We start from the raw sequence: 26095 nt of genomic DNA, 5'->3' as shown, positions 1-26095 counted from the left end.
AAAGAAGTGAAGAAATATGGTTTGTTGATTTTAGGAACTCATAATGTAAGATAAATAACGCTGCCCTAGGGGGATGTTTTTTCGTAGGTCAAGTGGCTGATACAGATAAGTAACAAGACTTCAAAGAACTATATGAAAGGGACTTTTCAATCTCTTCATTTTTTTGCCTTTCCAGCAGGAGAGCCAACTACTTTTATTACTTTTACTTTTGTTTAGCCTTTTTATACTGAAAAGAAGTACAATTAGACACTGTTACCCAGTGGCAGTAATCAATTAACATTTGTCACATTTTCTATCTGCGCCTCTCCCCTTTTGCTAGATTATTTCAAAGCAAGTTCCAGAGGACATACCATTTTACTCTTAAATATTTCAGTGTGCATCTCAAAGAAAGGGACATTTTCTTTATAATGACAATGCTGTGTTTTCATCTCACAAAATTAACAATAATTCCCTGATATAATCTAATACCCAGGCTATATTCACATTTACCCACTGTTTCATAATGATATTTTAGAGTTGATTTATTTGAATTAAGATCCACACAAGGTCTACTTGTAGTCTTCTGATTGTTTTGTCTCTTAAATTAAGTCTCTGTAGTACTCTCTGCTTGAGTGCCCCCTTTCTTTTTTTTTTTATTTCATGCATTTGACTTTTTAATTCAGGTGAAATGAACCAGCCACATTCTGGATTTATCTGATTGTTTCCTCCTTGTATCATTTCATCTATATTTCTATCTTCTATATTTCTTGTAGGCTGGAATTTCAACCTAGAAGCTTAATAGGATTCAGGTTCAGTTTTTGCTTTTGGCAAGAATGCTTCGTAGGTGATACTGTGCACTTAATATTGTACCATGTTAGGAGGCACATGACATACGCTTCTTTTTTAATTTTAGTGATGCTAAAACTGATCACTAGGCTCAAGTGGGTCATTGGTTTTTCATCTATAAAATGAGTTAGTACCTTACTGAAATATCCCATGTTGCCTTGGTTAGAAAATACAAATTTGTATTTTTACAAATTTTTATTTTCCTTCAATTATGTAATATTGAACTCTGAAAGGAATAGCCAGAATTTTTATTTCATTGTAAGAAATATTCCGTCATCAAATTAAATATTAAATTTCTGTAACAGTCTGTATTTTTATATTATATTTAGCCTTTGAGGAAATTTCAAGGAAGTGTTACATGATTCTGATGTGCTGCTAGTAATTTTAGCTGTTTTCTGCTACCAGATAACCTGATGAAGCCATGACTCTTCATCTGTATTTTAATAAAATGCTGGTACTCCGCACACTTCATTTTCTGGGCTTTCAGTTTCAGTGAAGTAATAGAGTTGAAGTTTCTGTTTCTATGAAAATTTTTACTTCTGTTAAAGTTGAAACTTTTTTTCCCTATGATATAGATAAATGGTGAAAAGAGTGAAAAAAATGAGACCACAGAGAAAGGTAAGTGTGTACAGAAAGAGGGAGTTCTTTCAGGTAATTATCGAGATCTTTTAATCCGAATAAGCTTCAGATTTTACATTGTATTTTCATGTAAGCAAACGATGTTTACATACATTTTGTGTGTAAGCTTTATCTTTTTCTTAGTCTGTACAATTATATCAAAATGTGTTTATATTCTGCATATATCATGGGGAATATTAATGGTGATATGTAATTAAAAACATCAAAGCACAGTTTGTGCGTTTTCAGTGGGGTTTTTGTTTTTTTTTTTCCAAGATGTAGTTTAGCATAGGGGTTAAGAGCATGGACTCTTCAAAGTCAGACTGCCTAGATGTTTAATACTGTCTCCTCCTTTGGATTTCCTGTGATCTTGAGCATGTTACTTAACCTCTCTACCTTAATTTCCCCCTCTGCAAAGTGAGGATAATAGTGGTATCTGTTGTATAGACTTACTGTAAAGATTGAAAAAGTTAATATAGGTGGAACTCTTAGTGACTTTATATAAGTGAACTTTGTCAGAGGGTTCGTGTATTAGCTATTATGACTTATGACTCTAGTTTGTAGACCTGATTATTTAAAAGTCTTCTCCATTTCCCTCAAAAAAATCTAAACCAGTAATTTGGATGTTATCCATAGGTGGTATTGATACTCCAGTCACAAATATGTGACCTAAACAGCAAAACTCAGTTGCGTAAGTTTTCCTCTCTCAGAAAAGTTTCAATTTAAATATTAATTATATGTAGCACTAAAAAAAATCTCTATTTAAAATATTACTGTACAACAGGGGGTGCCTAGATGGCTCAGTCAGTTGAGCGTCCGACTCTTGATTTTGGCTTAGGTCATGATCTCAGGGTTGTGAGATTAAGCCCTACATCAGGTCCCGTGCTCAGCAGGGGGATCTGCTTGAGAGTCTCTCCCTCTCCCTTTGCCCCTCCCCTGCTCTAAAATAATAAATAAATCTTTTTAAAAAATTAAATATTACCATACAACAATTTAAAAAATAAACAATGTAGTAAGATACCATCCTAAAAGCTGTTATTAATTCATTCCAAGATTTGTTTTTAACTGTGTTTTTTGTATCTCATCCTGCTTGGATGTTACTTTTCCAAGTGGTTTGTTACCAACTTTTTAAGGCAATTTTGTTATCAAAATGATCTTGATGGTTAGAGAGGGAAATAGGATGGTTATTAGCTGGTGGGTATTTTAGCTTAGAAGATACTGTGACTACATTCTTCTCACATCTCACTGCCGAAATAGTTCTTTTCATTTTAAGCTCTCTTGTAGTAACTTTTTATTTTTTTTAAATCTTTATTTGCTTGTTTGTTTATTTTTAAAGTTTCTATTATTGAAGTACAGTTGACCTTGTGCTTTTTTTTTTTTAAAGATTTTATTTATTTATTTGACAGAGATAGAGACAGCCAGTGAGAGAGGGAACACAAGCGGGGAGTGGGAGAGGAAGAAGCAGGCTCATAGCAGAGGAGCCTGATGTGGGGCTCGAACCCAGAATGCCGGGATCACGCCCTGAGCCGAAGGCAGATGCTTAACCGCTGTGCCACCCAGGCGCCCCTGCCCTTGTGCTTTTTAATCTTCATTTTCGGGTGGTAGAAGGTGGAAGAGGACAACAGCAACATAACAAATTTTTATTTTGGCTAAATATTAAAGGGCTAGAGAGTAAACATTTTAGGCCTGGGGGTGGGGGATGCTGTCGTTCTTGCTGTCTCAGCTAGAAAACAGCCATAGACAATATGTAAACACTTTTGTGTAGCTATGGTCCACTAAAAACAGGTAGCTATAGTTTGTCAACCCCTGCCGCAGAACACAAATAACAAGCTTTTGGCTTATTACTCTAGGAATACTTGAAAATCTAAATGTTTTTCAAAAAGCCCCCATAAGACCTCATTCAGAGACTTTTTAAAAAGAATTTAGAATCTGTCAAAAATTTTTGAACCATAGCTGTTTCTTCTGGTTGACATTTGTCAAATGATTTAATTATTAAAAAGAGAATAAGATTGTTTTCATGAGATACATATATTAATTTCCTTTATTTTATTCCATCAACAGAGCCAGCACCAGGTGTAGTTGTAACCTCAAGAGCAAGTTTTGGTGTTTCAGGCCTTCAGAAACAACATTGAACTAGCTTCTTGATAAATGTCAGAAACACAAATTATATTTAATTTTAGTTTAAAAAGTAATAAGTAGTATGATGGGATAGCAGGTATATGATACCTAGTACACTTCACTCTTCTAGAAGAAGAAATGATTGTTCTGTGTTTACTGAACAGAGCTAGGTATTTCTTGTTGCTTATATTGTCTGTCTTGATTCCAAGGAACAATCACAGCAAAGGAGCTATACACAATGATGATGGATGAAAATATAAGCTTGATTATAATGGATGCTCGAAGAATGCAGGATTATCAGGATTCCCATATTTCAAATTCTCTCAGTGTTCCTGAAGAAGCCATCAGTCCAGGGTGAGTCACTGTGAATTTAGGTGAAATGGTTAACTGTGGACAGTAGTAGATGTTATTACTCTAGCATCCAAGCTACACATGATAAAGTTGGTTTTTTCTTCCTGTTGCTCCTTAATGGCACACTTTACCCTTTCTCTGAAGGGTGGTGTAAAAGGACATTTTGGTTTGGCTGTTTTCTCCTGTTTGTGGCATTTGTAGTCTTATTAGAAAAGAAGTGAAGCTGCCTTTGTGTGCCTTCTCTCCCGAGCTTTTTGTTGGCTAATTTCTCCTATTATTTTCTGTTTGTGAGCTTGTGAAGCATATGCACCAAATTGACTAAAATTGTGAACTAATTGTTTTTTATTTTGAAATACCCCATCCCATTATTGGTGGTAAAAGAGTACACAAACACTTTAAAAAAAAAAAAAAGGCAGTATAGCCGAATGATTCACCGATCAGATAGACTCTGAAGTCAGACTATATTCAGATTGTAACCATCTCTTATCAGCTACGTTACTTCTAGCGATTGACCTCACCTGTCTAAGCCCATATTTCCATCTGTAAAACAGGGATAGTAAAACTACCGATTCCAGAAGTTTTGAGAAGTTTAAGTGAGAAATTTTATACACACGCACTTAGCACAGTGGCTGGCAGTTACTAAAGTGCCACTTACTTTAGTAAGGAATTATTAAAAAGTTTTTTTTCTTCTTTGATTAATTTTAATCTATAAAATAATTTAAAGTTACTTGCATGGATATATTACGTACTAAAAGCTATCATAATAGCTACAGAGCTTAAACTCCATATCCAGAGCTATTTTTACTATTTTGAGTGTTATATAAATCATATAACCTCTCCAGATCTTAGTTTATAGGATTGGATAGTTAAAATCTGTGGCCTATTTTAAGACCTAACTTAACATTGAAAAGATACACGTTTTAAATTAGGTAATAAAATTTGCATAGTTTTTGTCACATTGTTGATGCTTGACAAATGTTTGACTTGAAGAATAGGGAGCTTTGTAAATATGCTGTTTAAAAGTGAGACTGGAGTGCTTAGTCCATTCAAGTAGGTGTGAATATATTCCCAGGTATTTAATCTTTGGATGGTGTAACCTATAGTAATAGAAAGCTGGTGGTTTTTATTGAGCTTAAGTGTTTCCCAAAATATGAGAAATTTGACTACTGTGAAACTCATGATGAGTTTAGGTTGAAGATTAAAGAACAATGAACTGCATGCCAAGAAAATTATTCCCCTTTAATTTTTGTTTCAGTCTTTCAGAAGTAGTTATAAGAGGTCTCAGTTTGGTGTTAGCATTCCTTTTTAATATTTGCTAATCTCCTTTCTTAGAGAGCAGGCCTCAGACTTTTTGTAGGTTACTGTATCTGCAGCTAGCTGTTGATGATTACTATATTCCTTCTTTGTCTTTTTTAACATTTTAATACAGTATAGTATACATACAAAAGTACTCCCATCCTAAGTATTTAGCCCAGTGAATTTTCAAAAACAACACACCCATTTAGCTAACATCTGGACCAGAAATAGAGTATTACCACCACTCCAGAAGCCTTTCATAATGCCCTCTGTTAGTTACTACCCATATCCCCACCCACCAAAGGGAACCACCAACTTCTAACATTTATTTTTGTCTGTTTTTGTATTTTATATAAAAGGAAATTTACACTCTGTAGTCTTTTATGTCTGGCTTCTTATACCCAGCTTTGTATTTGTGAGGGGGCCTGGGTGGCTCAGTTGGTTAAGCATCTGCCTTTGGTTCAGGTCATGATCCCAGGGTCCTGGGATCGAGTCCCATGTCAGGCTCCCTGCTCATTCGGGAAGCCTTCTCCCTCTCCCTCTGCCTGCTGCTCCCCCTGCTTGTGCTTATTCTCTCTCTGCCAAATAAATAAATAAAATCTTTAAAAAAGACAAAAACAAAACTTTGTGTTTGTGAAAGTCATCTGTATTATTGTGTATAGTTGTGGTTCATTTATCCTCATTGCTGTATGCTGATTTATTGTGTGAATATAACTACTGATCTATTTTATTTTTATGATTATCCTTTATTAGATATGATGCTGTTTTTCCATGTTTATAGGAATATACATTTTCCTGTTAAATTTAAGTAAAGGATCACTTTCAATTAAGTAATTATATTAATAATTGTTAAAATATTAAATAATAGCCAAAGTAGTGCAAAATTGAAGCAGCTTGTGAAGATGATACGTGAAAGACTGAAATTTGGGAAATACTGGTTGATACTATTATTTCGTGATCATGGTATTTTTTGTAGAATACTGATCTTGAATTTTTAGACAAAGAGTATTTAGGCAAATATATCCCTAGAGTCAGAAATAGTCCTTAAGAATATGCCATTTCAGTATTTTTCATTCTTTGTTGACCAAACATCCTTCTGATCACTATGTATCAGGTGAGAATATTATGAGACAATATTTTGTATTTCTTCTCTTTTTCTTTATTTCCTAGAAGATATAGTAGCCAACATTATTATATAGGAATGAGGGTTTTTTTCTTTTAAACAACCTAAACCATTTTGTCTTACGAATAAAAGTGCACCAGTCCTGCCTTGCCAGTATCATCATTTAAATATTAAAATGCTTAGTTGCTTCGCCAGGAATAATATGGAGTTCCTTACCTGGAGGAGCAAGTCTGTGTTATTCGTTCAGTCATTCAGCAGATATTTACTGAGCATTAGTTTACTATGGGTTGAATTGCTATGGTCTTAGTGCTGGGGCTTAACTATTGAACAAAAATTTTGCTTCACAGAGCTTGTATTTTAACAGGGAGGTGTGGTAGTGAAACAGACAGTAAAACTTGAAATGTATGCCTGCTACTAATAAGTTCTGTGGACATGGGTGTGTCAAGTGTGTACACTGGGATAGGTATTAAAATCTTAATTCAGAAAGGCTTCACAGAGAAGTTATTACTGAGCAGATCTTGAGGGGTAAGGGAAATGAGTGATGCAGTTATCTGAGGGAAGAGGATTCCAGACAGAAGGGCAGCAGGAGCAGAGGCCCTTAGGCAGGAGTATACTTTGATAACCAGGAACTACAAAGAAGCCAGTGGCTGGCGTGCAGTGGAGTAAGGGGGCAAGTAGTTAGTGATGAGGAGCTGATATAATAGGATTTGGGGGGAGGGGCCATGCTGCAGGCCCATTCTGAAGACTTTAGGTAAGAACTTTTAACTTTTATGTGAGCGAAAGAGAACATGAACAACATGCTTTAATGTAGAGTTGGTATTATTCACAAATGATGATTTAAGAGGCAGCACTGCAAAACAGCTAAGAGCATGACATGAACCAGATTGCCTGAGTTCGAATTTGACTTGACTTGGCAGCTGTAACCTTGGGCAGGTTACTTAATATCTTTGTGCTTCAGTTTCTCCATTAATAAAATGGGGATAGTAATGTCTGCTTCATAGGATTTGTAGTGAGGATTCAGTGAGAGTCTATGAATAAAGCATTTAGAATGGTACCTGGCACATAGTAAATGCTCTGTGTGATTGTTAAACATTTTGGTATCTGGCTAACTATTAATTATATAGGTATAAGAGAACTGAAGTATAAATAATGTTACTCAAGTGATCCCCCCAGTTATTTACTTGTAGCTGAGAGAGGGAGGGGCTCAGATGACTTCCTATGTTTTCAGTTTTGGCCCCCTTTTTTGTGAAGGGTCAGAATTGAATCCATTTCTTTTAGTTTCTAATGATTACTAAAATAAACTTCAATGTTATGCAAAGGTGAAGTTGTTAAACATGTTGGGATATTTAATACCCTGATACACAGTTTGACCTTAGAAAGAAATGTTTCTTAAAGTTCGCTGTGATGTGATACAGACTAGAAGAAAACTCAGTGTCTTATATTAGTATATTAGGACCTCTCGTCTACCTTTGCCCCAATACAAATGTTAATACATTTCAGAGTCACTGCTAGTTGGATTGAAGCAAAACTCCCAGATGATTCTAAAGAGACATGGAAGAAGAGGGGGAATGTGGAATATGTGGTACTTCTTGACTGGTTTAGTTCTACAAAAGATTTACAACTTGGAACAACTCTGCGGAGTCTGAAAGATGCACTTTTCAAGGTTAGCAAGTTTCCTTGTTAGTTTACTGTGATTGTAAGCGTTATTTGGCTGTTAGAAAGGTATATTGACTAGCTTTTTATCTCAAGGATAAGAAGATCCATCAGCTTTGGTTGTAAATTTTTTTAAAAATTCAGACCCGAAAGACTAGTTTTCAATCACCAAGTAAAAACAAACTCATCTATCTAAAGTAGGATTAGAATTTCCAGGAACATAAGTTATCTGAAAAAAGCATTATTTTTTGTTTTAAGAATTAGACTATGCAAACATAAAAGCAAAGGAAGACGTCCTTAAGGAGAAAAAGATAGATTGACTTGATAAAATAAAACTTCAAGTGTGAAAAAATGTTAAAAGATTAGAATGGAGGAAACAGGAAAGTATTTGCAACAAACATGGCAATACAGTTGGCCTTTGAACAACGCAGGGATTAGGGGTGCCAACACCCTGCGTCAACTTTTGATTTCTCCCAACTTTTACTGCTAATAGCCGGAACAGTTGATCAACATAACATAAACAGTCGATTAACACATATTTTGTATATTATATGTATTATACGTTATATTCTTGCAGTAAAGTAAGCTAGAGAAAAGAAAATGTTATTAAAATCGTAAGGAAGAGAAACTACATTTATAGTACTGTACATATATTTATTGTGCATGTATTTATCTGCCCATACAGGCGGATGGGCAGTGTCAGGACAAGGTTGGTGGCAACAGTGGGTCTGGCCCTGGGATGGCAGTGTTCCACAGCCTGGTAGCTTCTGCTCAACAGTGGCAGCTGCTGGGTAGGCCTGTAGGTAGTGACAGCACCCTGGAGCACAGTACAGCTGCCCCGTCTGCCTAGATAGAGATGTACTACCAGCCTGTGGCTACTGGCAACTATAGCCACACGTGTGTTCTGGCCTCCAGGAACCACCGTGCCGAGTGATCTGCTCCTGGCCAGGGAGGGTCCTAAACCCAAAGAGGACCATGGCAGGGAGGGAGGAATGTCAGGGATGCTCAGCTTCCTGGGCAGCATTGTCCTGCCCTCTGGGTACAAACCTCTACTTCAGCCCAGCCTCCTGCCCACCAGCCTAGAGCTTTCAACCTAACCGCCCTCTTGGCACACGGTGACCTATAGTCCTGTCCAGTTTGGGGCTGCTGACAGCCTTGGGAGGTTTCCCCAGGTACTCAGTGGGCAGCAGGCACTACCTCTGCACCAGTCGCTTTCGATTTGTTTCCATGGAGACTGGGGTGGGCAGTTGTAAATAAATGCCTGTGGCTTTTGCTGTCAACTCAAAAGAAAAAAGTGTGTAAGTAGACCTGTGCAGTTCAAACCCATGTTGTTCAACAGTCAGCTATAGCTTAGAACACCTAAAATATGAAGAGTTTTTGCAAATAAGAAAATTATTTAAGATAAAATAAGCAATGGACACAGACCTGAACAAGTGACAGGGCATAAAAATGATCATCTTTACTAGTAGAAATGCAAATTGAAATAGTAAATGCCATGTTGCTGATTAAATTAACAAAGGTAAAAATAATGCTCATTTAATTTGTTAAATTATTAAGCTGATAGCACTGAATGCTGGTTAAGATTAAACTTGATGTGCTGGTAGGAAGGTCAGTTGATGGAACATTACCCTTCAGGGGACAATCTTAAGCCCTTAAAACAATTCATGCTTTAAAACAGGGAATCTGGAAATACACCCAAGTATAGATGATACATGAAACTGCTAATAATCAGCAAGTTTTGACCTCTAAAAGTGGCAGTTTCATGAAGTACAATCTAAGATAAATGGAAGTTGAGTGTACGATAAAGATGAGATAACAAATCAGTGTGGATGAGATTGAGTCCTGTGTCGGGTTCTCGCTGAGTGTGGAGTCTGCTTAAGATTCTCTCTCTCCGGGGTGCCTGGGTGGCACAACGGTTAAGCGTCTGCCTTTGGCTCAGGGCGTGATCCCGGCGTTATGGGATCGAGCCCCACATCAGGCTCCTCCGCTGTGAGCCTGCTTCTTCCTCTCCCACTCCCCCTGCTTGTGTTCCCTCTCTCGCTGGCTCTCTCTATCTCTGTCAAATAAATAAATAAAATATTTAAAAAAAAAAAAAGATTCTCTCCCTCTCTGCCTCCCACCCCCCGCAAACTCTCTCTCTGTAAAAAAAAAAAAAATAAAAATAAGTAGTTTTTCCCTTTTGCATGATAAAAAAAAAAAACAAAACAAATCAGTGTGGAAAAGATGCATTGAAATGGTTTGGGGACAGCTGGCTAGCCACTAAGTAAAGAATGGGGACCCCTACCTTACTTCTTAGATCACAATGTATTCCAAATGGGTCAACGACATAAATATGTTGATTGAAACAAGAAATACTAGGAAAAACCATTTGTAGGTGTTTTTTATTATCTCAATCCTAAATCAGACTGTAAAGGGAGATCTGTATATTTGACTGTGTTAAAAATCCCATAAGTCAATCAGGAAAAATAATTTTAACATATATGACAAAGAGCTATTTTTCTTAATATTCCGAGTACCCTCACCATTTACTAAGAAAATAGCAAACTACCGTAAAATGGACAAGGGAGATTAGTTAGGTCCTAGAATATTAATGGTTAATAAGTATACTAGAAGATGTGCAGCTCAACTAATAAAAGCTAATTAAAATATGATACCATTTTATGTCCGCCAGTTTGGTAAAAATTATAAAGATTTAGAATAGGCATTCTCATTTGTTGACAAATATATAAATTGGTATTGTCTTTTTGAAGGGCAATTTCGCAGCATCTACCAAACTTTTAATCCAGCATTTCTAGTTCTAGTAAATTATCCTAAAAAAATACATGGATATATATTTTTAAAGATCAGGAATAAAATGTTTATGTGCCTTGGCTCAGCAACACCACTTCTGGGGATTTTCCCTAATGGAGTTGATTTGAGTGTGTGCATATACAAGGATCTTCAGTGTTTATCTCAGCATTGTTTAAAATTAAATGGGGAAAATAACCATAATGTGTTCCGATGATTGATTCAGTTTGGGGGTGGGGTGTGTGTGTGTGTGTGTGTGTGTATAAAATAGAATATTATCTGGTCATTACAAATGGTGATAAAACTGTTAATAAAAGATGTTCATATAAGAGAAAAGCAGCAGCATAGAAGTTACCGTTTCGTGAAAATAAAATTTATAAAGTATACATGTGCATAGAAAACTCTAAGAATAAACCCTGAAATGTTAAAGTGGTATCTGTGGGTGGTTAGATTATGGATGATTTTTATTGTATATGAACTTTTTTTCATAACTTTCTTCTGAGATCATGGATTACTTTTGTGGTTTTAAAAACCTGATGTTATCCATTTGTTTCATTCAATGCTGAATTTTGAATTCAGCTCTCGTTTTTTATTTCGAAGATAAATCTTGAAGAGAGCAGTTTTAAAATTCAGTTTTTTTGTGTTTTTAACTGTGAAGAGACTGCCGCCATATTAAAAATACTGTTTCCTTATTTTATAGTGGGAAAGTAAAACTGTCCTGCGCAATGAGCCTTTGGTTTTAGAAGGAGGCTATGAAAACTGGCTCCTTTGTTATCCTCAGTATACTACAAATGCTAAAGTTACTCCACCGCCACGAGGCAAGAATGAAGAGGTGTCTATCTCATGTATGTATGTGAAAATTTTTGTTTAAAATTGCTTTGGTAAAATAAACTTTAAATTATTTATGTTTTCAGAGTAGTGGTCTTGGTTGTGTGTGTACTTGTCCTATTGGATAGCAGTTTGTTTTCAGGCATAAAACATACAAGATGTCCACAGCCTGAAAGTTAATTCTTTAAGATTGTTGTGGTTGTCACCTCATTTACTTTACATTTAACTATTACATATAATATGCAAGAGTTATGTAAGTACTATTTATGGGGTTTGCTGTTCTTTGAAAAATGTTATTCTTTTTGGGGATTTTAGTGGATTTTACTTATCCTTCACTGGAAGAATCAGTTCCTTCTAAACCTACTGCCCAGATGCCACCTCCTTCTGTAGAAGTAAATGAAAGTATAGAATTGATAAATGATCAAGATGAGAGAATGGTACCACAGAACATATCAGCTCCAGTTGAGCCAATTGCTGCTTCTAATTCTGATGTTTTACCCATAATTCAGCCAGTGCCTATTACAAAGAACGTTCCACAGGTATGTTCTTGATTTCTTTTTAACTTTATTGTTTCTCCTTTTTTAATATTACATTAAATGCATAGTATACAAATGAAGTTTTATATATAACCTTTTATATTTTATGAAGAAAAATACCATTGAGGAAAATTTATATGTTTTGGTGCCTTTTGGCTATAAAAATTTTTCATTATAATTCAGTCCTCTTGCCACAGCAGTATTAGAATAGATAATTCAAAAGATTTCAGAGGCAGCTAGCAATCCATTTACTATAGGCAGTACCAGTAAAAGATTGTTATCACAGTAAATATGAACATTTTCAGGGGTTTCTTGTATTTATAATTTAATCCATGTTTTCCCAAATAGTTTGGCTTAAAGATGATAGATATGTGATATCAATATTTTGCTTTCAAAATAATACTGTAGTTCTATTTCCTTAGAATTTGATACATAAATAACATGCATGTTTTTTGTTATTGTTACTTCTTTTGTTATTATTGAAGTATTGTTGCCATACAATATTATATTAGTTTCAGATGTACAACATAGTGATTAGACATTTATATACATTATGAAATCATCGCCAGAAGTCTAGATACCATCTGTCATCAAAGTTATTAAGTAAGATATTATTGACTATATTTTCTATACTATACTTCACATCCCTGTGACTTATTTCTTAACGGTAAGTTTGTACTTCTTAATCCCCTTCACCTATTTCATCCAACCTCCTCAAACCCCTCCACCCTGGGTAACCACCAGTTTGTTCTCTTTATGAGTCTGTTTCGGTTTTGTTTTGTTTGTCTTGCTTTTCAGATTACACATATAAGTGAAATCATACAGTATCTGTCTTTTTTTTACTTATTTCACTTAGCATAATACCCTTTAGGTCCATCTGTGTACTGCAAGTGATAAGATTTTATTCTTTTTTGTGGATGAGTACTGTATCACTATATATACACCACATGTTCTTTATCTGTTCATCTATTGGTGAACACAAGTTGTTTCCATACCTTAGCTTTGTAAATGCTTTAACATGGGGTGCATATGTCTTTTCGAATTACTGTTTTCATTTTCTTCTGATGAATGGAATTATCAGAAGTGGAATTGCTAGATCATATAGTTCTGTTTTTCATTTTTTGAGGACCTTCCAACTGTTTTCTCCAGTGGCTGCACCAATTTACATTCCCACCAACAGTGTACCAGGATTTCTTTTTCCATCACATCCTCACCAACACTTGATATTTCTGCCCTTTTTTATTTTACCCATTCCGACAGGTGTAAAGTGATAATTTCGGGTGGCTCAGTTGGTTAAGCCTCTGACTCTTGGTTTTAGCTCAGGTCGTGATCCTCAGGGTTGTGGGATCGAGCTCCCACGTTGGGCCCCATGCTCAGCATATAGTCTACTTAAGATTCTTTCTCTCCCCCTCCTCACAACGTGCTTGCTCACTCTCTCTCAAATAAATCTTTTTTTTTTAAAGTGATACCTCATTGTGGTTTTAATTTGCATTTTCCTGATGATTAGTAATCTTGAGCACTTTTTCATGTTTCTCTTGGCTACTGTATGACTTCTTCGGAAAAATGTATATTTGGGTCCTCTGCCTATTATTAAATCAAATTGTGTGGGTTTTTTGGTGTTGAGTTGCATGAGTTCTTTGTATATTTTGGATATTAATCCATTGTCGAGTATGTCATTTGCAAATATATACCACATTCAGTAGGATGCCTTTTCATTTTGTTGATGGTTTCCTTTACTGTGCAAAAGCTTTTAAGTGTGATGAGTGAGTCCCATTTGTTTATTTTTACTCTTGTTGCCCTTGGCTGAGGAGACAGGTCTAAAAAATATTGCTAGAATCGGTGTCTAAGAATTTACTACCTATGTTTTCTTTTAGTTCTATGGCTTCAGGTCTTACATCTTGGTCTTTAATCCATTTGAATTTATTTTCTTATAGATATAAGAAAGTGTGGTCCAATTTCATTCTTTTGCATGTTGCTGTTTAGCCTTCCCAACACTGTTTATTGAAGAGACTGTCTTATCCTCATTGTATAGTCTTGCCTCCTTTCTCATAGATTAACTTACCATTTAAGTGTGGTTTTATTTCTGGGTTCTCTATACTGTTCCATTGATCATGTGTTTTAGTACGAGTGCCATACTGTTTGGATTACTATAGATTTGTAGCGTACCTTGAAATCTGGAATTGCAACACCTCCAAGCTTTGTTCTTTCTCAGAATTGCTTTGGCTGTTGGTGATCCTTTGTGGTTCCATACAAATTTTAGGATTTTTTGGTTCTAGTTCTATGAAAAATGGTATTGGTATTTAAATAGATATTGATTAAATCTGTAGATTGCTTTGGGTAGCATTGATGTTTTAACAATATTAATTCTTCCACTCCACGAGCATGGTATATCTTTCCATTTATCTCATCTTCAATTTCTTTCATCAGTGTCTTAAAAGTTTTTGGAATACAGGTTTTTTATCTCATGGTTAAATTTATTTGTAAGTAGTTTAATCTTTTTGATGCAGCTGGCTATAGAATAGTTTCTTAATTTCTCCTTGGTATGGTTCATTATTAGGGTGTAGAAACAGAACAAATTTCTGTATATTGATTTTGCATCCTGCAACCTTACTGAATTCGTTTGTTAGTTCTAATAGGTTTTCTGGTGAAGTGTAGGGTTTTCTACATACAGTGTCTTGTGATCCATAGATAGTACCAGTTTCACTTCCTCCTTACCAATTTGGATGGCTTCTGTTTCTTTTTCCCAGCTGATTGCTGTGGCTAGGATTTCCAGTGCTATATTGAACAGAAGTAGAAAGGGTGGGCATCCTTCTTGTTCATAACTTAGAGGAAAATATTTCAACATTTCACTGTTGAGTGTGGTGTTAGGTGTGGGTTTGTCATATAATTCCTTATTATGTTGAAATATGTTTGCTATATACCCAGTTTGTTGAGTTTTTAGCATAAATGGAGGATGCATTTTATCAAATGCTGCTTCTGCATCTACTGTAATGCTCATATGGTTTTTATCCTTCATTTTGCTAATTGATTTGCAGATATTGAACCATCCTTGTATCCCTGGAATAAATCCCTCTTGGTTGTGGTGCATGATCCTTTTAGTGTATTGTTGAATTCAGCTTGCTGATATTTTCTTGAATATTCTTACATCTCAGTTCATCAGGGATGCTGGCCAATAATGTTCTTTTTTACAGTGTTTTTGTCTGCTTTGTGTATGAGGGTAATGCTGATCTTGTACAATGAATTTGGAAGTGTTCCTTCCTCTTTGATTTCTTGGAATAGTTTGAGAAGAATAGGTATTAACTCTTCTTTGGTAGAAATCACATGTGAAGCCATCTGTTCCTGGACTTCGGTTTGTGGGAGTTTTTGATTAGTGATTCTGTTTTATTGCTAGTACAGGTATACAACAGAGATATTGTGGGTTTTGTTCCAGACCCCCACAATAAAACGAATTATCGTGATAAAGTAAATCTAATTAATTTTTTGGTTTTTTGGTGTGTATAAAAGTTATCTTTACACTGTGTTGTCGTCTATTAAGTGTGCAATAGCATTATGACTAAAAAAACAATGTACATATCTTAATTGAAAAATAGTGCTAAAAAGGCTAGCCGTCATTTGAGATTTCAGCAGGATGTAATCTTTTTGCTGGTGGAGGGTCTTGCCTCAGTGTTGATGGCTATTGATTGATAAGGGGTGGTTGCTGAAGTTTAGGGTAGCTGTGGCAATTTCTTAAAATAAGACAACAGTGACGTTTGCTGTTAATTAACTCTTTCTTTCATGAATGATTCCTTTGTGGTATGCAATACTATTTGATAGCATTTTCCCCACAATAAAACTTTCAAAATTGGAGTCCATTCTCTCAAACCCTGCTACTCCTTTATCAGCTAAGTTTATGTTATATTCTAAATCCTTTGTTGTCATTTCAACAGTCTTCACGGCATCTTCCAGTAGATTCCATTTCAAGAAACCACATTCTTTACTCATCCAAAAGAAGCAACTGTTCATCCATTCGAGATAGCAGCAATTTAGTCATATCGTCAGGCTCTACTTGTAATTCTAGTTCTCTTACTATTTCTACCACTTTGAGGTTAGTTCTGCCACTTTAGTCTTGAACGCCTCAAAGTCATCCATGAGGCCTGGAATCAACTTCTTCCAAAATCCTGTTAATGTTGAAATCTTGACATCTTTCTAGGAGTCACTAATGTTCTTAACTTCATGTAGAATAGTGTATTCTTTCCAGAAAGCTTTCAGTTGACGTTGCCTAGATCCATTGTAGGAATCACTTTCTACGCAGTTCTAGCCTCACAAAATGAATTTGTCTCTTCTGACAAATAAATAAATAAAATCTTAAAAAAATAAAATGATAGATGTGTGACTCTTCCGTTCACTTAAACACTTAAGAGGGCAGGGTTATTCATTGGCCTAATTTCAATATTGTGTCTTGGGGAATAGAGAGGCCCAAGGAGAGGGAGAGAGACTGGGGAACAGCTGGTCCATGGAGCAGGCAGAACATACACAACATTTATTAAATCATATGGGTATGGTTCATGGCACTGGAAAAAAAATTAAAATAGTAACATCAAAGATAATTGATCACAAATTACCATGACATGAAGTAATAATAAAATGTTTGAAGTATTGTGAGAATTATCAAAATGTGATGCAGAGATATGAAGTGAGCAAATGCTGTTGAAGGAGTGTCACTAATAGACTTGCTTGAGTCAGGGTTGCTGAAAACCTTTAGTTTTTAAAAAATATAATGCCTGCGAAGTGCAGTAAAAGCAAAGTGCAGTAAAACAAAGTATGCCTGTAATTAAGACTTTCTGTTCTTGCTGATTGAGTCTTGGAAAATTGTATGTTTCAAAGAATTTATGCATTTCTCCTAGGTTGTGCAATTCATTGGCATACAGTTTTTCATAATCTTCTGTAATCTTTTGTGTTACTGTGGTGTCAGTTGTTATTCTTCTTCATTTCTGATTCTGTTTATTTAAGTCCACTCATGTTTTCTTGATGAATCAGTCAGGCTAAGGACTTATCAGTTTTGTTCATCTCTTCCAAGAAGCAGCTCTTGATTTCATTGATCTTTTCTATTATTCTTTTACTGTTTCATTTATTTCTGCTCTCTTTTTTATTTCCTTCCTTATGCTAATTTGGGGCTTTGTTCTTTTTCTAGTTTATTTAGGTATGAGGTTAGGTATTTTTATTTGAGATTTTTCTTGTTTCTTGAGGTAGGCCTTTATCTCTGTAGACTTCCTTCTTAGAACTGTTTATGCTGCATCCCAAAGGTTTGGACCATTGTGCTTTCATGTTTATTTGTTTCCATGTATTTTTTAAAGTCTTCTTTGATTTCTTGGTTGACTCATTTGTTGTTTAGAAGCTCTATGTGTTTGTATTCTTTCCAGATTTTTTCTTATAGTTGATTTCTGGTTTCATACTATTGTGGTTGGAAAAGATGTTTGATATGATTTCAGTCTTCTTAAATGTATTGAGACTTGTTATCTGGCCTAACGTGATCTGTCCTGGAGAAGGTTTCACGTACACTTGAAAAGAATGTATACTCTGCTGTTTTGAAACAGAATGTACTGTGTATGTCTGTTAGATCAATGTGGTCTAATGTGTCCTTCAGAGCTACTGTTTCCCTTGTTTATTTTCCATCTGGATGATCTATCCATTGGTGTAAGTATGGTGTTAAAATCCCTTGCTATTATTGTCGTATGATCAATTTCTTCCTTTCTGTCTGTTAATATTTGTTTTATATTTTTAGGTGCTCCTGAGATGGGTGCACAGATTTAAAATTGTTATATCCTCTTAACTGGATTGATCCCTTTGTCATCATAGAATGCCCCTCTTTGTCTCTTGTTACATACAGTCTTTGTTTTAAAGTCTATTTTGTCTGATAAAAATGTTGCTATCCCACCTTTTTTTTTTTTTTGCTTTTTTGCTTCCATTTGCATGGACTTTTTCCATCCACTCACTTTTAGTCTGTATGTGTCTTTAAGTCTGAAGTTTCTTGTAAGCAGAATACTAGGTGGGTCTTATTTTTTTTTATCCATTCTGCCATCCTGTGTATTTTGGTTATAGCACTTAATCCATTTACATTCAAACTAATTATTTATAGGTATGTACTTACTGCCATTTTATTAATTTTTTCTGATTGCTTTTGTAGCTCTTTTCTGTTCCTTCTCTTGCTCTCTTTACTTGTGATTTGATGACTTTCTCTAATGTTTTGTTTAGATTCCTTTCTCTTTATTTTTTGTGTATCTATTACAGGCTTTTGGGTTTTGGTACATATATAATACCTTACATATATATAGCAGTCTATTTTAAGTTGATGGTCACTTAACTTCAAACACATTGTAAAACCACTACATTTTAATTCATCCCCTTCACATTTTATATTCCTTTTTTTTTTTTTAAGATTTATTTATTTGAAAGTGAGAGTGTGCACTCCAGTGGGGGGAGGGACAGAGGGAGAGAATCTTCAAGCAGTCTCCCCACTGAGCGTGAAGCCCAACGCAGGGCTCAGTCTCACCATCCGCAAGATCACAACCTGAGCTGAAACCAAGAGACACACTTAACTGATTGAGACACCAAGGCACCCCTCCACATTTTATATTTCTGATGTATTTTACATTTTTTTATATTTCTTTATTATAAATATACTTGATTTTATTACTTTTGTCATAATCTCCGTAGTAGCTTTAAAATTAGTTGATCCCTACCTTTACTATGTTTGCTTTTACCAATGACATTTTTTCTTTTAAAATGTTACTTCTAATTATGGCCTTTTCTTTTTCCACTTAGCAGAGTTCCTTTAACCTTTTACAAGGCTGGTTTAGTGATGGTGAAACTCCTTTAACTTTTGTTTTTCTGGGAAACTCTTTATTTCTTATTTAATTCTGAATGATGGGGCGCCTGGGTGGCTCAGTCGTTAAGCGTCTACCTTTGGCTCATGGTGTGATCCCAGAGTCCTGGGATCGAGCCCCTCATCGGCTCCTCTGCTGGGAGCCTGCTTCTTTCTCTCCCACTCCCCCTGCCTGTGTTCCCTCTCTCGCTGGCTGGCTGTCTCTCTGTCAAATAAATAAATAAAATCTTTAAAAAAAAATTCTGAATTATAACCTTGCCAGGTAGAGTATTCTTGGTTATAGGGTTGTTTTTTTTTTCTACAATTTGAATATATCATGACAGTCCCTTCTGGCCTACAAACTTTTTGCTGAAAAATCAGCTGAGAGCCTTATAAGGTTTCTCTTATAGGTAACTTTTTGCTTCTCTCTCGCTGCTTTAAAAATTCTCTTTCTCTCTTTTTTTTTTAAGATTTTATTTATATGAGAGAGTGAGAGAACATGAGTGGGGGGAGGGACAGAGGGAGAAGAAGACTCCCCGCTGAGCACGGAGCCTGACACAGGGCTCAATCCCAGGACCCTGAGATCATGACGTGAGCGGAAGGCAGATGCTTAATGGACTGAGCCACCCAGGTGCCCCAATTCTCTTTGTCTTTAACCTTTGACGTATTAATTATTATGTCTTGATGCAGATCTCTGTTTTCGTCGTGTTTTGGTTCTTTGTGTTCCAGACCTGGATTGTCTGTTTTCTTCTCTAGATTAGGAAAGTTTTCAGCTATATTTTTTCAAATAAGTTTTCTGCCCCTTTCTCTTTCCCTTCTCCTTCTAGTACCCCGTAGTACAAATATTAGTACACTTGATATTGTCGCCATCATCTCTTAAACTACCCTCTTTTGTTTAAGTTCTTTTTTCTTTTTGTCCTTCAACATGAGTGATTTCCACTATTCTGTCTTCCAGATCACTGATATATTCTATATTTTTTAATCTGCTCTTGATTCCTCCTAGTGTATTTTTCCTTTTAGTTACTTTTATTCTTCAGCTCTGATTGGTTCTTTTTTACATTTTCTACCTCTTTGTTGAAGTTCTTAGTGCATTCATCCATTCTTCCAAGTTCAGTGAATATCATCATGACCACTACTTTGAACTCTTTATCAGGTAGATTGCGTATCTTTGGTTCTTTTTCTGAGGTTTTATCTTATTGTTTTGTTTTGAACATATACCTCTGCCTCCTCATTTTGCTTGACTCTCTGTGCTTCTCTGTGTTAGATAGGTCGGTTGCATCTCCCAGTCTTGAAGGAGTGGCCTTATGTAGATGGTGCCCTGTGGGGCCCAGATATGCAGTCGCCCCCTGGTCACCAGAACCAGGTACTCAGGGGTATCCCCTGTGGGCTGTGTGTGCCCTTCTGATGTGGCTAGGTCGAGACTGCTACAGGCATACTGGTGGCCAGGACTAGTCCCTGATGCAGATGGCTGAGAGGCCCAAGCACAACTGTTTGGGGCATGCTGTTGGGTAGAACTGACACCTTCCCCACCCCAGCAGCAGCTGCTTTGGGGGGGCTGCTGTCTTGTCTTAGGCTGCCTGCCAGGTGTGGCTGAGCAGGAACCACTTCAGATGGGCACCTGCCGGAGTATGCACATTGGGCAGGGCTGATCCATAGGGGAATACCAGATGGGGTGAATGGTGGTAGCAGGACACATGAAGAGTGTCAGAAGTGTGCCTACAAGCACTTCCCATTCCTGGAGAATGTCCCTGTAGATCCCTGCCCCACCTGCACATACCTTAAAATTAGTTAATAAATGTCCTTCACATATGGCCCAGGTGCTTTTCAAACTGTTTCCTCTGTGTTGGGTCGGGGAACAAGTAAGTTTGTGGCCTGGCCCTTTAAAAAGGGGAGGACCTCCACATTTGTGATTATTCCTGCCATTTGTATATCGCTGTACCAGGTGTGTGGATACTGACTAGACTGTGCCTCTGCCCCTCTCACCTGTCTGAACTTGGCTTTTTATTTATATTTTTGGTTGTGGAAGAGCTGCTTTGCTAGTATTCAGGTCATTCTCAAGAGAGCTTGTCTACGTTTAGTTGTAGTTTTGGTATGTCCATGAAAGGAGGTGTGCTCAAGATGTTACTCCACCATCTTGATCCCCATTCCAACAGGCATGTTTTAACAATTAGTTAATAAATGTATTTAAATGATTTTAAATAACCAGTATGTTACAATAAAAATGCAGTTTTTTCACTCGGCATTTTACTCGAAGGTAAACTCATTCTCCCCTATGAATTTTCCAATAACATGTTTTATAGCATTCATTTTTAATTTTTTCAGATATATTTCAACAGTATTTCACATTTGAAGTGGATGCCATTTGATTTGTGTAACAGGCTATGAATAGAAAAGTCATTTTTTTTGTTACGAAATGAGATGGTGGATTTCTTCATTTCTTCTCTAAATATTTCAGACTAAATCTTAAGACTAAACATTTAATTAGGCAACTTTTCTTTCTTTTTTTTTTTTTTTTTTTTTAAATTTTTTTTTNTTTTTTTTAAGATTTTATTTATTTATGTGACAGAGAGACAGCCAGCGAGAGAGGAAACACAGCAGGGGAGTGGGAGAGGAAGAAGCAGGCTCCCAGCGGAGGAGCCCAATGGTGGGACTCGATTCCGGAATGCCAGGATCACGCCCTGAGCCGAAGGCAGATGCTTAACAACTGCGCCATGCAGGCGCCCCTAATTAGGCAACTTTTCTTAAAACATAAATTTAAGAAATTGAAAAAAGAGCTTATGTTATTGTACTTGCTTTAAATTTAATCAACATGTTATTTGAACCATAATCCTCTTGTTACTTTCTGGGATACGTGCAATTTGTTTAACATATTTTGAGGATTTTCTATGTTAAAGATAACATGAAAGTTTACACGTAAGCTATGGATTCTATCTGATGTTTAGAAGGAGAGACGTACACAAAGACTGCCAAAGTATAAGGTAGAACGTCATAATCGCTCTAGTAGTCACTGGACCACAGAGCAAGAAGAGAAATTTTGACTGAGGGTATAGAGGTCTTCATGGAAGAGGCAGTATTTTATCTGGGCTATAAGAGTTACAATAGGATTTGAGTATTAAAGAGACAGGTAGAAGATTTTGTGACTAAAGGAACAAAGCATGCTCTGGGACCAATGAGTCATTTTGACATGCTTGGACACTGCTCTCTGTTGTCTGTCTAGACAGTGTGATAGTAGATAAGATCGGAAAGATGGTCAAGAGTCATCAAGAGATACTTGGATCAAATTAGAGTTTTATCCTGTGGACACAAGGAAACTTAAAGAATTATAAAGCTGAAAGTAACATTATCATAGTTCTGCTTTTAAAATTGGGGGAAATGGATTGAGTTGTTAAAATGTAAATGGAAACATTTATTTTGGTTCCTGCCCACCTTTTCTTATCCTTATCCTCATAGTGGTTCTTCCTACTTCATTCTCAAATGTGGAAAAGACAAGGAAGGAATAGATTTTTAAAGTGAAGAGACAAAAAGAAGTGAGGAGCAAAAGAATGATTTCTTCACTAAATTCTTCCTATGGTATTATTTTCTAGTTGCAGAACGTACAGTACGTTTTATAAGAACACTGTGCAGGTTGTTACTGGCAGATACTCTTACAAGTTTTTATACTTGTGTCAGTAAATTGTATTCTCAAGAAATATGTTAGGGGGCACCTGGGTGGCTCAGTCGTTAAGCGTCTGCCGTCGGCTCAGGGCGTGATCCCAGGGTCCTGGGATCAAGCCCCGCATTGGGCTCCCTGCTCTGCTATGAGCCTGCTTCTTCCTCTCTCACTCCCCCTGATTGTGTTCCCTCTCTTGCTGGCTGTCTCTCTCTCTGTCAAATAAATAAATAAAATCTTCAAAAAAAAAAAAAAAAAGAAATATGTTAGGGGTTGGCGTCTCCTCGCCCTGACCTTTGCCAGAGGGGCCACAGCATCATGACAGGCTCCGAAGCAAGGCGGCAAGTGGCTTCCTGTACGGCAGGGGGACGAGCGCGGACGGAGGGGGACAAGGAGGCGGCCATCCTCCTGTAGCAGCTGGAGCCTGAGGACCAGGCGGCGAGCGGCGTGGGGGCCCGGAGCGCGCACGAGGTGCACCTGGCTGTCCTCGCAGAGCACTGTGAGCCGCTGGAGGAGCCAGCCCCGGCGAGAAGCCCCAGAGGAGGTACCAGCAGAAGCTGAAGAAGTACGGCAAGGATATTGGGAAGGTCATCACCAAAGGAAGCCACTACGTGGTCATCGGCCTGCAGGCCTTGGTCGTGGCCTACCCCGCTCCAGTCGGAGTAGCCACAGTGTGGTCTCGTTCCTCCGCTAATGGGAGCTGCGAGGGGCAGACGCACAAAAATGGATGTAAGCTCTGCTGTGGGAGCCATGCAAATCCACAACCATTTCTGATCTGAACCCATGAAATCCTTGGAGTAAAACAATGTCTTTCGTTGACTTGGATGAATGTTGTAAATGGAACATCCCTGCCCATCTGCTGAGCTTTTCATGACTCTAGGACACAGGTGGCCCTGATGGACAATCCTGCAGAGAATTAGGCCCACGTTAGGTTTGGGATTATAGTATGCTAACACTGCAGAGTTCAGGTGGATGTGGCAGGGGGCTGGCATGGAGGCAGGCACTTGACAGGAGCAGAGTGGGTACTCTGGGTGGGTAGCAGAGTGGTGATTACAAGGGGGAAAAGGGATTTTGACCTGGACTAAGATGATTTGTTATGTTCTGGAAAGGTCATCCTGACACGGCGCTCACAGCCCTTGGCTCCCTCTGTTCTGGGGACAGCTGTTTGTCTGTCATGCACCCCAGCTCCTTTCTCCACCCCTTTGTCACCAGGAGTTTAATTATGGTCTTGAGAAGAAGGAAGATCTCTTTGAAGGTGGTGATGCTTTGAAAACTGTTGATGACGTGTGTGACTGTTTAAAGCAGATAAAGCTTGTGATTCCCACCCCCTGTGACACGAATGTGCAGCTGGCGGCGAGGCAAGAAGGGTTGGAGAGGTCGCTTGAGCAAGTGCTCCTGTTGTGCCCAGGCCAGCCCAGTCTGGCTGTGTGTTCAAAGCTGCACACAGCTGCCAGGCACCATTGCCTACTCTTGACAGCTGTTCAACACCTCTACGCCAAGCCACCAAAGGCGCGTTGTCTTGGGAGAGAGGGAGACACTACGACTGCAAGGAAAGTGTGCAATTTAGAGAAGGAACCAGTAAGTAGGAGACAGGTGTACTGGAAGTAAAAACAAGGAAGCTGGTGGACAGGAGGCGTAGAGGTATGGGAACCAGGTCTGATTTATCAGCCCTGGGAAATCTTAGGTGGGCTAGGCTTCTAGGACCAAGGATGCTAGGTGGCTAGGGGTGCCATGGCTGGTACTTTAAGTCCCTCGGAAGCCTAGGAGCTCTCACTGGCTGCTTTTGTAGCATCCTTTCTCTTTGGTGCTGCCGAGTTTGTCTGCATCTCACCTGGATTCAGAGATCAGCACCACATGGGTCCTGGGCTGGACACTCCCCCAGGATGACCCAGGCACTGCCTTTGGACCACTGGCCAAGGAGGTGAAAGAAAGAGGAGGCCCCACTTAATATACCCCTCCGCAACCCCGGTGATACGCCACCATTCCGACTGTTTGCAGAATATCCAGAAGTCCAAATAGTTGTTGCTGATCAATCTGTAGGGTGGGTGGCAACACCTAAGTTCCCCAGGCTAGCAAAGGAGGTCCCCAGGCTAGGAAAGGAGGCCTCAGGGCTCATGCCTCACTGGTCAAGCCAACCAGGTGGCTCCAGGATGTGGAGAAGATGGGTGGGGAATATAGACAAATGGACAGAAAAAGGAACTGGTGTCGGAGAAAGTTGTAGGTGGACATTCTGGAGGCTCATGTTGAAGGTGAACTTGGATCCAATTCTGCATCATTAATATTTGTGAGGAAAAGAGAAAACGAACAGTCTTGTTTTAACTCAAACGATGAAAGTTGATAATGGCACATTTTCATGCTCACGAGATAATTACAGTTTGCCTGGTCTCGCTGAGACTCAGGGAAAAGAGACCTAAGCGGAAGAAAAGGCCAAGTATAGTTTAGTGGGAGAGCCAGGTCTTCATGGCCCACGGGTGACGGGGAGGAAGCTGCCTGTGGTAGGCTTGGGGGATGTCCATCCCCCATGGCCCAGTGATGCTGACCCACCCTGGAGAAGCCTACTGAGTCCCCCTGGGGGAATGGAAGTGTGACCTGGAAAGGGTCCAGAGCTGCTAAGTCCTGTCCAACAAAGACCTTCCCTGTGCCATCTCCAAATTGGAGACACATCAGGCCAAGCACATTTGGCCCTAATATGCGAATAGTCTGATGAAGAATTAACCTAGAATTTTAATTTGTCGGAACCTCGAAGGGATTGTCCCAGGAGCCAGATTCCTGTGTACAGAAGATGAACTTGTCCAAACTGTCACTGAGTGCTTATTTCCCCAGTGACAAGGACATCTATGTTGCCTTTTTCTCTTTTTGCCTTTTTCTCTGTCTTTAGTTTTGCTCTCTTTTTTTAAATGTCCAGGTCCACACCCTACTGAGAAGTTTTAGAGCTTTGCCTATACGTGCTTGACCAAGAGTCTTCTTTTGTATCCTTTTCTTGTCCTATTATGTAAATAAAACCCTCAATTTGAAAGGAAGAGAGATAGATGTATATTTGGGTTACTTCTAATAATTTTGTAGGGTTAGTATGCTATTAAATTGAGGTAATAAACATTTAACTCATTAATTCAGTAACTTACCTGTTAAGAAAGTTGTGGAATATTTTACTCATTCCCTTGGCAACGTATTTATTTACTGTGTGTCAGACAGTCTTTACCCTCCTGGAGCTTATGTTTTAGGAGGGAAGATAGATTTTAAATAAGTAATTATAGTTATTTAATCAGGATTCCAATAAGTACTATAAGGGGAAAGAATAGGGTATTAGGAGAGCTGTTTTGGGGATTTAGGAAGTCTTTCCTGAGGGAGATATATTTAAGCCACAACCTAAAGTTGTAGTAGGCATTATCTAGATGAACAGCTGGTATAAAGGCCTGAGCTGAGAAGGAGCCTGGCATCTTTGAGGAATTAAAAAGGCGGGTGGGGGTGGG

The 26095-nt window shown here is 37.9% G+C and overlaps 1 protein-coding gene across 2 annotated transcripts in view; it reads left to right on the top strand.

Annotated features, from left to right (window-relative positions):
* USP8 (ubiquitin specific peptidase 8) overlaps window positions 1–26095 on the top strand; it is a 73963-nt gene that overhangs the window by 31766 nt on the left and 16102 nt on the right. For both annotated transcript variants that reach the window (XM_034660989.1, XM_002920418.4), the window contains exons 6-10: window positions 1401–1443; window positions 3771–3915; window positions 7832–7994; window positions 11472–11616; window positions 11915–12138. In XM_034660989.1, the coding sequence (XP_034516880.1) occupies window positions 1401–1443; window positions 3771–3915; window positions 7832–7994; window positions 11472–11616; window positions 11915–12138 (720 nt within the window). The remainder of the gene's footprint in view (window positions 1–1400; window positions 1444–3770; window positions 3916–7831; window positions 7995–11471; window positions 11617–11914; window positions 12139–26095) is intronic.

The sequence above is a fragment of the Ailuropoda melanoleuca genome, chromosome 5 (assembly GCF_002007445.2).
Source record: "Ailuropoda melanoleuca isolate Jingjing chromosome 5, ASM200744v2, whole genome shotgun sequence".
Lineage (NCBI taxonomy): Eukaryota > Metazoa > Chordata > Mammalia > Carnivora > Ursidae > Ailuropoda > Ailuropoda melanoleuca.
The sequence above is the reverse complement of the archived record's forward strand: the minus strand, read 5'-3'. Positions and strand labels throughout refer to the sequence as shown.